This window comes from Anneissia japonica, unplaced genomic scaffold, assembly GCF_011630105.1.
Source record: "Anneissia japonica isolate Jap-2015-1 unplaced genomic scaffold, ASM1163010v1 scaffold287749_len374965_cov195, whole genome shotgun sequence".
Lineage (NCBI taxonomy): Eukaryota > Metazoa > Echinodermata > Crinoidea > Comatulida > Comatulidae > Anneissia > Anneissia japonica.
Genome location: NW_022737310.1, coordinates 247,263 through 261,440, shown reverse-complemented (window position 1 = coordinate 261,440; position 14,178 = coordinate 247,263). Strand labels below are relative to the sequence as shown.

At 35.8% G+C, this 14,178-nt stretch overlaps 1 protein-coding gene across 1 annotated transcript; it reads right to left on the bottom strand.

Annotated features, from left to right (window-relative positions):
* Nucleotides 1–8,097: 8,097 nt before the first annotated feature.
* On the bottom strand, nucleotides 8,098–14,178 carry LOC117117297 (ryncolin-1-like). The gene is made up of 3 exons (XM_033261554.1): nucleotides 13,825–14,178; nucleotides 11,385–11,655; nucleotides 8,098–8,354 (listed from the first exon to the last, which is right to left on the bottom strand). The coding sequence occupies exons 1-3, from the start codon at nucleotides 14,176–14,178 to the stop codon at nucleotides 8,098–8,100; spliced, it is 882 nt and encodes a 293-aa protein (XP_033117445.1).

Here is a 14,178-nt window from a genome sequence, read left to right as displayed (position 1 = left end):
CCATGTACAGTACGCGTAGTAGTACTCTTGAAATTAATTCCCTTTTTCTCGGGCCATTCTTCTTTTTGGCTATCCTACTTCCTCCTCTCTGGCTACAGGAAATACTGAAGGAAAGGATCGGGGGTAAAAATGTTTGTAAATGAGCCCCCCCCCCACCCCCAACAAAAAAAAGGGGGATCCCAGAAATTTTGATTTCTAAATGATTGCAAATGTCACTTTGTTGACTTCTGAGGTGTATTATTAGTGGCTTTTAATTTCCTCAAAATTCAAGGTTTTCCTCCTCTTAAAAACAATCAGGCAAAAGCAGGATATGATTTGATGCAGCCAAAGTAGTGGGGTTTCTTAGTCCCAAAAAATGGCATGATACTTCAAATTTGAGTAGAAGCATGAAACTTATGTATGTCAACTCACATTTTCCACTTTTTTCATGTTTGTAGGACGTATATTTACTTACTTAAATCTACAGTACATAGGAAGAAGCAAAGTGACCAAATTATTCAGTAATTAGCAATGCAGTAGCACAGAACTCTTTTGTTAGTGATTAAAATTCATGCATATTCCTATAGGGGTCAGTGCATTTGTCCGAATGTCCTTTGGTCCGAAGGTCCATTGGTCCGAAGGGTCTTTGGTCCAAAGGAAGGGTCTTGGTCCGAAATAATTAATGCAAATATAGACAAAAATATATTTGAAGAAAACACATGTTCTTGATCACCATGTAGGTTTGTATTCGCTACCAATATACAATTACTGCTAGCATGACTTGTCAGCTCAGTTGTATATTTTTAACAAATTATGAAAAGATACCAAGCGAATGAAGCGTAAGTAGAATTTTCTAATGTTTAAGCAGGAGACAGAAAAAGATTTTAATAATAATAAGGGAATGCAAGTAACTTCCATCCAGTTGGAAAACCTTAAAACTTTACATATGGCCGATGGGAAACAGTAAATACTTTCTCACTTTTACAAAGTAGACACATGGACATGGGCGGCGGCAGCATCTGAAATCTGTGGGTTGGGGGGGGGGGGAAATGAAGGGCAAAGTATATTTTTTTTGGAGGGAAAGGTCCCCGACAAGAGCAAAGTAGGCGTTGTCGGGTGTCAATTAAAATGTTTGAAATTGGTACTGGGGGCGGATCCCCCGGAAAATGTGACACTTTAGGGGTTTCAGAGGGTTATTCAATTGATTCTAAATAGATAGTCTACTAATATGTAGAAAATACATATATTTTTTTCTCCCCGACGAATTGTGTTTTTTCTACTCTTCTGGGTGGGGGGGGGGAAACTGGGAGGCCAACAAATATTCTAAAGGGAATTCCCCCATGTCCCCCTGTAGTGCCGCCACTGCACATTGAAAGCAAATAAAAGAAGCACTAGACATGATTCATATAATAATACATTGAGTTTTAATTCATAATACTACTGATAATTGTTCAACTCATTATCCATGAACGATCGAGAAAGGAATTTTACCGATGTGAGTTAGCCAGATTTTTGTACATTTCGCAAAATAAAGGAAATATATTTTTTTTAATGGTGAGGCAGCGAAATAGATGCGGGAGGTGACTAGAAACTAGTATTTTTTTTTTACTTGGCCTTATATGTTTGGGAATATTGTCTTTGAAAAGTGATCTTTCTTAATTCACTCCATATATAAATTGAAAGGAATTGTTTTACTGCCGTATTCATGGGAAAAAGGTCACTAAATTCACTAGTGGAAAACCAGCTTGAGTCTGTAATTTTCCACCAAGCGAATCAAAGCATCGGTTCGCTTCTTGAGCTCTGATTGGTTGGGCATTTCTTTGCTTTTGCAAAAACTCTTTCGATTCCCGCCAATAAATTCGCCTAGTGGAAAACCAGCTTAAAGCCGGTTTTCCACTAGGCGAATTTATTCGCGTGCGGATTAAAGCGTTGGTTCGCTTCCTGAGCTCTGATTGGTTGCGCATTTTTTCGCTTCGCAAAAACTCCGATAGAAGTGCGAATGCGCATGCGCATGTACCGACGCTTTCAATTCGCGCGAATTAATTCGCCTAGTGGAAAACCTTTCCGCTCTGTTAATTCATAGTAGACTGGCCGCGTAGTCAAAACGAAAAAAGCCGCAGTACGTCCTCCACACTGGCTGGTACTTCATGTAGAAGGGTAGAAGTAGACGGGTTGTGTAAACACTAGTGTGAATTGTGGAGGATATCCAACTACACTGGCGAACACATTCGGCTGTCTTTATCGTAAGCTATAGAGGAACACTCTTCATAGCGATCCAAACAAAGTTACACAATCTGTCAAACCCCTTACTGATGAATGATGTAGTGAATGACACGACAAAATGATAATAAATATTATTTACCGAATGTAACAATTTGCAGTGACATTTTAGCTTCAGGTCTTAAGAGGCTAGTCTTTCTGGGTTTGGGTTGGCATTTTATAAACAGGCAGATACTTCTCACGATTAAATAAATCTATTTTCGAAGCTAAAATGAAACATGTAGAGCCCTACATAGTTATACTTTCAGGTAAACCTGATACCGGTAATTTTATTTAGCATACTCAGATACATAATAGGGTACTGTAGCCCATTTTCGAAATTACGTTCGTTACGTAGACCTCTAAACTTTGTTTGACGTGCCAGGTGTAACGGAACGTGCACGAGATTCGTAATTTAAAAAATGGGATCTGATGTACCATTTGATTATACTAAATCAGTCTAAAATTATACAAATTGGTAAACTTCTTCTTTACTTTAATCAGACAAATACTTACTGTTGACTTTTGTTGTATTTGCTTTTATAGTCAACAGTAAGTATTTGTCTGACAAATACTGTTGACTATAAAAGCAAATACAACAAAAAATGCAAATTGACCATTTTATAAACTGAAGAAAATTATTACTAAGGCCAAGAAAGAAAAATTAGGTTGTATGAGACTGTCGGGTACGAACACTATTTTATATTAGTTTTCAATTATTTTGGTTTGTTCACTTCAGATTGGCTACCTTAATGAAATTCAATGAAGTAAAATAAGGCCTACATACCGCCAAATGCAGAGAAAATCAGGAGCGAGAAACTCAAGGACAACATCGTCCAAATTCTGAACATAGTTGCATCTAGTATAAATATCTGATAATGCACTCGTTCACAGTGGTACACTTCGACTGTCGGTCTGTAAACTGGTAGGGAATTGTTTTTCATGGATATTGTTCTTGTTGTTCAAGTGCATAGATGCAACTTTATTGTATTATATAGGTCTATATTATTATTATTATTATTATTATTATTATTATTATTATTATTATTATTATTATTATTATCATTATCATTATCATTATCATTATCATTATTATTATTATTATTATTATTATTATTATTATTATTATTATTATTATTATTATATTATTTATTATCTTTATTATACCGCCGACACGCTCGTGAAGAAATTGGGGATTGTGTTCTTTGTGTTGTTTGTTATTGTGTTACTGTTTTATTGTGTTTAAGCTTTGCCTGGAAATAAATTAATGAAATTAAGTAAAGCATTACCACCATCATCATTATATCATTAATGTGCATAGAATTTTTTTTAGCTTCATTGGAAGGTAGAGAGATTGTAATGAATTGAAGTTAAACAGATATGTCATTAGGAAATGGACTGTTAACGATGGAAGGGTGATGATAACTAGGCCTACATACTAATGATGATTATTATTTATGAAGATTGGTACAATGATAATAATGAATATAGACAAAATGATGACATGATGAAACTATGACGTCATTATTACGGTTAGGCCTATCTGATGGTAGTTATAATGCGGTTGTTGGTGAGGAGGACAATATTTGGCCATAATGAGCTATACATTTCAAATATAACATTAACTATTAATTTTGTAGGTCAAGAAAAAAAATATTAAAAGATATATTTTCCTCGCCAAAAAACAGATGCATAAATAACACCATCTTTATATCATTTGAAACGCCCTCAATGTCTGCAAATCAACAATAACTGAATTGTTTAGGATTCTATAATAGCTCTATGGATTCTATTTAGTAAAGTACTATGAAAACAAACAATACAAAAATAACAATTAAATTAGAACACTTTCTAAATTGCACTTTATTTTTTGACGAACACAACATTATCAATACATGTTTAAAAATTGATTGATTACTCACTAGCGTAGAGATCGACTAACACTTGTATATTCTTTTATGTGTTATGGAATTTAAGATGATGTTGGGTAAGGACAAAGAGTTCTTATAAGAATACCACCAGTGCCAAAAATAGGCAAGACGCCAAGCATATTTGCATTACGCCTCGAAAATAGACGCGTCTCACCCATGAGTTCTGCAAATCCTAGATAAGCCAGAGAATTGTCACGCCACAGCAGTAATGTTCGAAGTATGCTTAACATTCTTATTAGAACCATAGAGAAAATATAGTCATACGGTTGGAGAGACTATTTTGCAAGCAATAATAGCCTGGTAAAACTTTTTTCTAGAAAAAAAAATGCATTTGAATTAGTGCTAGTTATTTCTCTGAATGTCAGGGGCAGATCCAGTAGTTTTGCCACTAAATTTTAAAAACTTCAATTCATAGTAATGTTATGTGCTACTCACTTATCTATTCTGAAACTATTGTGCCCCTCCCCCCAATATTTAGGCGTGGCAAAGCCATACATTAATCGCTGTCCACACCATAGAAGTTTTATGAGACAAATAGCTATGATTTCCATGGGCATGATGATGTCATACCCATACACAGGCAAATCAAAAGAACTTGTATTACAATTTGATAGTGTGAACATGTCTCTAGGCACCATGCTTGTTTACTCTGGTCACAGACAATACATATTCCGTGGCAACAACTTAGAGATCTCAACTAATGAAACAAATGATATGGTTTGAAGAAATTATTTATAAATGGTATATTAGTCATATTGCTTATTATTATGAATTGATTCAATTTATTATTTGTAATGCACTATGGTAAACAATATAACACAATTCTGATCAAAATACTATTTTATTAGAAATGACTTAACAACTTTGTTTTATTAAATAAACATTTAAACTACACTGCACATTGATAAATCAATCTATTTCTTAATAATGAAAAATAAACTTGCCTCATAGCTTCTACAATACAAGAATCAGAATACAAATTATAAAAAATGTATAAAATAGTGCATAATTAATTTAACTTATAACAATGGATGATTATTAGTACAGTATAAAGTGTAGAATCTTTTACAGCATAATTTATATATTTTGCATTTCTTTGTTTCCAGTTACAGTAAAATAAAAGAAATATCAACCGAGTCAATGTAAACTATAGAGTTCACAACTGAGTTATTCTGATAAATAGAATAATTTACACTTAACGACATACAATTTTTGGTTTAAATAAATATTATATATTTGAATTTTTCTATATTGCACAAGGAAGATTGCCATAAATAAACACAAACATTAAGTAAATATAAATAATAATCTTCAATATCTGAAGTCAACATATTTACTATACTGTTTACTGTAGGCCTATCTTCTGGTTATCATTCATTTATTAAACGTATAACACATAAATTTCAGTGTTGTATTTAAAGTTTCAAATAAAATACAATAAGTGATACAAAAAATAATTTAATTACTTCTTCTAAATTTCTCTTCATTAAATAACAATATTGAATCGGATAATTTTGAAGCTTTCTGTGCTAATATACATAATGTACTAATACAATACTGTATGTAGTATACCTTGTTGCCTTGAGCTCTGACAGAGATTATCATGAATTCTTCCAGCATTTCAGCTTGGGCCTTCAGCATTGCTTGTACTTCAGCATCAGAGCATATATTATGGCAAATAAAAGTCAAAGCGGGCATTTTCCACTTAGCATATTCGGGAAAAACATTCTACTTAAAGATACAGTATATTGTCTTTGACAAAAAATTGAAAAAAAAAATTCCAGTGTGACACAATTCGGTTTTCAATGAATTTTACCTTAAAAAGCCTTTAATTACTGCTAGTAAAATTAAGTACACTCAAAGAAAAACAGTACGGTATTACTTATGCATCTCTTAATTGATGAACAGATTATCTTGATCTATTTTTATATTGAGAGCTTAAAGTTTCTTTTTGGGTTAACCCACAGTAAGCGCCAGTTAATTTTTCATGATCTATTATCAACTATTTTCGGCAATCATAAAGATCTAATTAATATGTTTGATGTACGGTACCAGAAAAAAAAAATTTAAAAACACATCTCGGACCCCCAATGGGGCCCTACGAGGCCCCTAGCCACAGCAAAATTAACGCTCGCTTAGAGGGGCCCCAATAACATTCTTTGCCAGGGCCCCACGAACTCTATGACGCCACTGTCCCCATGATCTGCGCCCATGGATGCATAAGAGTCCAATTTTCGCACCGCCCCAGGCTTAGTAATACGGTGGCTGATTTCCGCCAAACAGTAACAAAAAAATTTTATTAGGGCGTTATAACGCCCTATTACGGCGTTATAACGCCCTAATTAAGGCGTTATAACGTCGTAATAGGGCGTTATAACGCCCTAATAAAACATTTTTTAACTGTTTGGCGGAAATCAGCCACCGTAGAAAACGGTATTTACAAGATTGGATACAATTAATCAAATAGGTGTTAGCTTCAGTTAGCTTACGTTGTTACCACAAAGTCATTAGAAATTACATAGGCCTATGCACCGCGGCACATATAAGGAACACAGCGCTGACTAGTTTCGGGCCGAAGTTGTTTGGAGTGACCCGAGTACTATACAAGTTACACAGGAAATTCACAGATTTACAGTTAACAATTCCTAAATGCCATAAGCTCTGAGCGCGACAGGCCCTCTCGGACCCCCAATGGGGCCCTACGAGGCCCCTAGCCACAACAAAATTAACGCTCGCTTAGAGGGGCCCCAATAACATTCTTTGCCAGGGCCCCACGAACTCTATGACGGCACTGTCCCCATGATCTGCGCCCATGGATGCATGAGAGTCCAATTTTCGCACCGCCCCAGGCTTAGTAATACGGTGGCTGATTTCCGCCAAACAGTAACAAAAAAATTTTATTAGGGCGTTATAACGCCCTATTACGGCGTTATAACGCCCTAATTAAGGCGTTATAACGTCGTAATAGGGCGTTATAACGCCCTAATAAAACATTTTTTTAACTGTTTGGCGGAAATCAGCCACCGTAGAAAACGGTATTTACAAGAAGTGGATACAATTAATCAAATAGGTGTTCGCTTCAGTTAGCTTACGTTGTTACCACAAAGTCATTAGAAATTACATAGGCCTATGCACCGCGGCACATATAAGGAACACAGCGCTGACTAGTTTCGGGCCGAAGTTGTTTGGAATGACCCGAGTACTATACAAGTTACACAGGAAATTCACAGATTTACTTTAAGCCGTTTTCTTTTATTTTTCTTCAAAATCTATTCAATGGTCATTAACATGTTAAAAAGACAACTCGGGGTTGAAATAGACTCGGTCGAATTTTTGATCATGCATGTTAAAAATAACCGCTACGAGTTAAGAGCTTTCACAAGTCCTCTCCGTGTTGGCCGAATCGTCCGGAGTCTCTCCGAGTTTGTAGTTGTATACTACCTCAGCAAATTACCCCCCCCCCACACCCTCCCCTAATTTTTGCAAATAATAAACTTGTCTGTAGATTATTTTCTACTTAGGCTTTTTGGCAAAACTTCACTAGATAAGTAAATACATATTCAAATAAAGAAATATAAATAACTTTTATAAATTTCTATGATATTTAATTATCCATTAGACATCCGCGGCAAATTTTAAAGCATTAAATTATTAAATATGGAAAGTACTTAACTATCTTGATTTTATATAGGCCTATATAACATATTTATTTTGTTACTTGATGGTTTTACTGTTGAATCTGGGCCTCCTGGGAGACCGGTAGGCCTACTTATGTATTGAAAGAGTATTTTCAGAGTAAAGACAAATTTGAATTTGAATAAATATTGCGAATTCTGCTCACGAATTGTGATTCAAATGCATACAAATTTTTAAAATAGTAGGCCTCAAAGGTAAGGCATACGGTAATAATGCGTCGTTTTTTTTGTCCTCAGACAATTCTTCGTATTTTCATTTCCGAGAATCGTAAAACACGCTTGCTGCCGGTAACGTCCCAGATCATTCCCGATTCATATTTACCATTAAGATTAGAACGGTAACATCCGTTGAACCACCAACCGCACTTATACTGCATACTGCAGGGTAGTAGGCTGCCTAGTAAATTATCGTTGTCTCGGTCAAATGTAGAGAACATCATGCCATTGTTGTAATAGTTCGCGGCGTCATTGGTGTAACTAAACCCTTCAGCTGCAACAACAAGACGGTACAGTATATTCATTGTATACGAGTGAAAATGAAAAAAAGAAACCATGAAAATAAGAGGACAAATAAAGGGGTGACCCCCACGAAAGACAAAAAAACAAGATGATTGACTAGTTAAGATTTTTTTTCATTCCCTCATTTAATATCTTCATTCAAAACATAATCTTATCTTATGGTCAATATTGATCATGCACAGTAGGGGCGGATTCAGAATCCGTAAGAGAGACAACACTACCCTAAGGGGTACGCGGATTGGATTGGATTTATTCGGTGTAAACACCAAGGATGGCCCACGAAAGTCTAGAAGAAGACTTATTTCCAGTGGAGTCCTTCTGGTGGTGATTGGGCAGTACACCGGGAGACAATCCCCTACTCTTTTCCAAAGAGTGTACTGCGTTCTTTAACGTGCACATGGGCCATAATGCGCATGGGACCAACGGCTTAAACGTCTCATCCGAAAGACGGTGCGCTATTGTAACTTGTATTTCAGCCCTCTAGCTGAAACACAAGGAGATGCAGCGATGGGAATTGAACCGGGGACCTAGAGATCTCCACGGTTCAGCGCACACACAGCGGCTACCACCAGATTAGCCGACTGAGCTAAGCTGCTCTCTCCCTACGCGAACTTTTTATTTTCTAGTCGCCCCACCCTGAAATTAATTCTGAGGCGTTTTGGGCGATCAATAATTTATTTTTTTCTTCCTTTCTTTTACTTTTTTTTTTAACTTTCCAAAGGGGTGGGGTGGAATGCGCCGGCTCGCCTACCCCCCTTAGTCCGCCCCTGCAGTATGCTTCGAGAACAGATCTCCATTCATTTGACATTCATTCCAACTCTAACAAATTCCAATGCTTAGAAAGTTACTGATGACGGTACAAATGCAAAAGCCCTTAACAAACCCTTTACCTCTATTGGGGATAATGTCAGAAGCAATATTAGTACAACCAGAAAAAAAAATCTTGTGCCAAGCACATTGCAATCGCTAACTATTTTCCTGTACTGGAAAATGAGGTGAGAACAGTATTATTCTATTCATTTAACTAAAAATACAAAATGTTTACAGCAGCTCAACGCTAGGAAATGTATACGGTGCTTCTCACAGTGAGAAAGGTTGCAGTACGCCTTGTATAGGCCCCGTGTTTTACAAATTGTAATTTGCAAAGTCTGTTTTCGTTTTCAACTATTTTAATGCAAAGTTTAAAGATTATGTCAATAATTTTTATATTTATATTATTATTTTACGTGTTGCTTGGTATACTTTGTCAGGGGCAGATCCGATGAGTGGAGAACGTGCCCACTCGTATGCTGTTATTGATTCTTTGATATACCATTTCTCGACAGTCACACATCAAGTCCTGCGCTCGTTCTACATCTCCATTACAATGTTAATAACAACACCGTCCTACTAAACTATCAGTAGGCCTATTCAATATCCACTGTATACACAAAACATCATCTTATGTTAGTATTGTTTCAATGTATATAGTCATATCATCGTCATATTTTATTTTTTTCAATGCATTAAAATCACTTTTAGGCCTATATTTTAATGGGAAAATTTTCTGTTAGATTTGCCAAAACTATGATATGACGCATTTTCTTTGTTGTTCCAAGTGTTTTAGAATGGATTTCTGCATGCTGATTCTTATTAGACCATTTCTCGGTAGCAACACATCAAGCAATGCATTCAACATCCCTTTCCAAAATAAAATTTTTTTTAAATGTCAACGTCTTACTAACACTATTGGTGTTCGGATTCTAGTCAACTCGCCCCTGCAAACTCGCCCTTTAACGAACTCGCCCTTTGTCAAACTCGCCCCTAATAAACTTTTCCCCTGACCATACACAGTCACCTGGTACAAACTCGCCACCCTATCAAACTCGCCTCCTAAGAAACTCGTCAACTAACAAACTCGTCCCACCCCCAAACACAATGACTTATAGGTAGTTCTGTAGAACTAATTTCAGTGCCATGTGGAAACATTGATGTTGATTTTAATGTTTTTTATATTGTTTCTTTCGTTAAATTTATTATCTTTTCATTTATTTATTCGACCAACATTTGCAATTACAATGACAATAAAATACAATATTACGTGAAAGGATAATTGAAATGCTGAGTGTTTCCACAAAGTCATAGTCATTTGTTAGAGGGCGAGTTTATTAGTGGACGAGATGTTAGGGGGGGGGGGGAGTTTGAAGGGGGCGAGTTTGTAGGAGGAAACTGTGTGTAGTCAGGGAGCAAGTTTGTTATGGGGCGATTTTGCTGGGTGGCTGTTGACTGGTTCCCTCGGTGTTGAACGTGCAGCATGGTATACACAAAACATCGGCTTAATGTATATTATTTTGATGTCTGTAGTCTATAAAAAAAAACTGCCTCTATATATTTTATTAGTAGCATTTAATTGAAAGGGAAATTTTCAGTTTTGTCAGCCAAAACCTATCTTTGGTGTCTAATAGAATCATTATAATTAAAGATAGGCACTTAATGTAGTCTTTAGATTTCTCCATTTAGAGAGAAATTAAGAAACAATACATTAAATGTTTTAGAATTTATGTACTTACTACATGTTGTTTTTTATTCTTAATAATGCAGTTATTGGTAGCCAGACATCAAGTCCTGTACTCGTTTTATCCAACTTTACATTAAAATACCACTAAGAGCACCATTGCTCGGTATTCAGTATACACAAATCACACATAAAACATCATCTTATGATGTGCATTGGCTAATACTTTTAGGTTGAAGTCAATTAACAACATTTATTATAGAATAAATGCATTATCACTATTTATTTTATAGTGGTCTTTAATTATAGGGAAAATTTCCAGTTTGGTCCTCCAAAACCATGGTTTTTGGTCTCTAAGGGAGTCTTAAATTAGAGGGAACAGCTAATGATAAAAGATAGGCGTTCAGGAAAGTGGTCTTTAATTAGAGGTGGTCTTTAATTGTAGGAGTCTCAAATAGGAGGGAGACCTGTATAATCAAAATAATAGTTGACAATAGTAGTCCTTACCGGCAGTTGACTTAACGCCGATGTAATTTCCGAAATCCACTCTGAAGTTTTCTGCTTCACTTCCAATCTCAATTGACTCGTAGGTGACGTGAAAAGCACTGCCATCGCTATCTACCATATCTATCCGAAATTCATACTTTCCTGACGACGTAATTTTGTGGATTTTCTCGTTTCCGAGCCAAAACTCGCCACTCAAATCACCAAATCCAGATATATAATTTTGCCAAGATTGGTAGAAATCTACAGAGCCATCTTGTCGACGCTGAAATACCTACCGGTATAAGATTATGATTTTTGTTATTTCAATTATAGGCCACACTCATAGGCTTAATAACACAGTAAAGTATATAAATGAATATGCAATGTATGCAAAAGTACAGTAATTTGCTTCTTATTCGTGTCCGGACAACCCGGTAAACCTATACCAGGTCTGTTGTAAAGAAATTTTAAGAGGCAATACCCGTGAAGAAACATGGGTTTGCATCGAATTCGGTCATCAGCTTGAAGGGAATCAGGTCAATGATATTCATAAATATTTACAAAAGAAAAACTAAATTGAAATTAATATTAACATTCAACCCTTCAATTTGTGACAACCTTTGGGACTTGAAAATGTTGGGTGCTCTCCGAGTTCAGTTTACAATTATAGGGTAAAAGGATTAAAGTTTGTTAGTTGGTACTTGTCTTTGAAAAACGGGCTTCGAATAAGAGGGCAAACCAGGGACGTATCCAGGGAGCCGCGGCTCCCCACCTTTGTACACAGTGTAAAATTTTTAAGGCTTTTTTTTGAGCCAATACAAATTATTTCCTGGGAGCACTCAAAATGAATACTTCTAAAATACGTAAAAATGCATCAGTACTCGTTTTGCACAGGCCTAGCCTACTATAATTATAACACATGTCTAAGCGTGATTTTTTAAAATCCATAAATCCCAGGCCAAGTCTTTTAAGATACAGAAATGTGATACTGTATGGTTCAGTTTGGTTTTTATCCTTCTGCAAGCTTCTTTAAAGTAGGGCCTATTGTTTAATAATACTATACAATTAGTAATAATAATAATAATAATAATAATAATAATAATAATAATAATAGTAATAATATAAATAATAGTAATAATAATAATAATAATAATAATAATAATAATAATAATAATAATAATAATAATAATAATAATAATAATAATAATAATAATAATAATAATAATAATAATAATAATAATAATAATGGTGATGTTGATGATGGTGATGATGGTGATGATGATAATTGATAGTAATCTTAATAATATTAAAATGTGAAGGAAATTGTGCTAAAGGCGAAAAATAAAGTTGTGATTTGTTGATGATAGTTATAAGCTTATATATTAAATTATAGTTAGGTCAAGTTGTCCTGGATATCAAGTAGATCTCTGATAAAGTACATGAGAAATGTGTTGGCGTTTCATTTTGACTATGTAATGGTGATGTGATGATGATGAATTTTACTACGTGAAAGTGTGATTTCCGGCCATCTAGAGGTATTATTTCCTCAAATTTTCTCACCTCAGCCCCAAACCATGGTGGGGCTGAGGTGGTTGTGAAATCACGGTTTTGAAGTATGTAAAGAACATACTCAAAGACAATGTTTTTAAGCTTTGTTTTCTATGGTATATCACACACATTAATAAGATCTTTTTGGTTGGAGAAAATCCCTTATAAAAAAGACCATGAGATTTTTTTTTGGCGCTACATTTGGACTACCGGTAACGGTGATGTGATGATAATTAATTTTACTAAAAGTTTTGTTTCTGGCCATCTAGAGGCACTATTTCCTCACATTTTTGCTCCTCAGCTCCAACTGGTAAGTCTGAGGTAGGTGCCGACTCACAAAATGTCCTCCCCCTCAACCTTACAAAACATCAAGTCGGTACCTGACTCAGAGTATGTCTTGTGACTGCTGAGGAGAGTGGGCATAAATTTGTTTTAGAATGTGATCTGGTTTTTCATGCCCTTTTTTCGTGAATATGACTATTTTAGATAAGAATTTCTTCTTTTTTTTTTTTTGAGGAAAAAAGAAAGGAAAACATATTCAAATTTAAGTATGAAAGTGTAATTTCCGGCCATCTAGAGGTGCCCTAGTCATAAATGTTCTTACCTATGGGGCTGAGGTGGGTGGATCCTCAGTCTGTGAAAATCTCTCCCTGGGACACCTGTCTTTCGAATTCATGGATTCTGTTGATTTATTATAATTGTTGCTGGGCCTACTAATATTATTTATGATGTGTCTAATACAATTTTCACTTTATCCTCTCAAAACAGTCCTTAAAACGTTCAGAGTGCGCTACAGGGGGGGGGGGGTGTTCGTCCCTCTGGACCCCGCCGGGGTCATAGGTATCTCGCATAACGGCTCCCCCCTTTCAAAATCCTGGCTATGTCCCTGGGGCAAACTGTATTAGAAACCTACCGTCCACGCTTCACAATCAGTGTCGATTTCACAATAAACGAGAAACGCGTCACACAATGTGCAGGGTTGTATTTGATAAACACCACTTTCGCAACTCGGCCGTTTCTCAGTTACGTCCGTACAATCACGGACTGCCTTCATGTACAAAAGTACACGGGTTGTGAATACTAGTGTGACTTGTGGATATCCAACTACACTGGCGAACACTTCGCACATTCGGCTGTCTTTATCGTAAGCTATAGAGGAACACTCTTCAAAGCTACGCAAACAAAGTTGTACACAATCTGTCAAACCCCTCACTGATGAATGATGTAGTGAATGACTCGACAACAGACGTCCATTAGCTCTGGACAT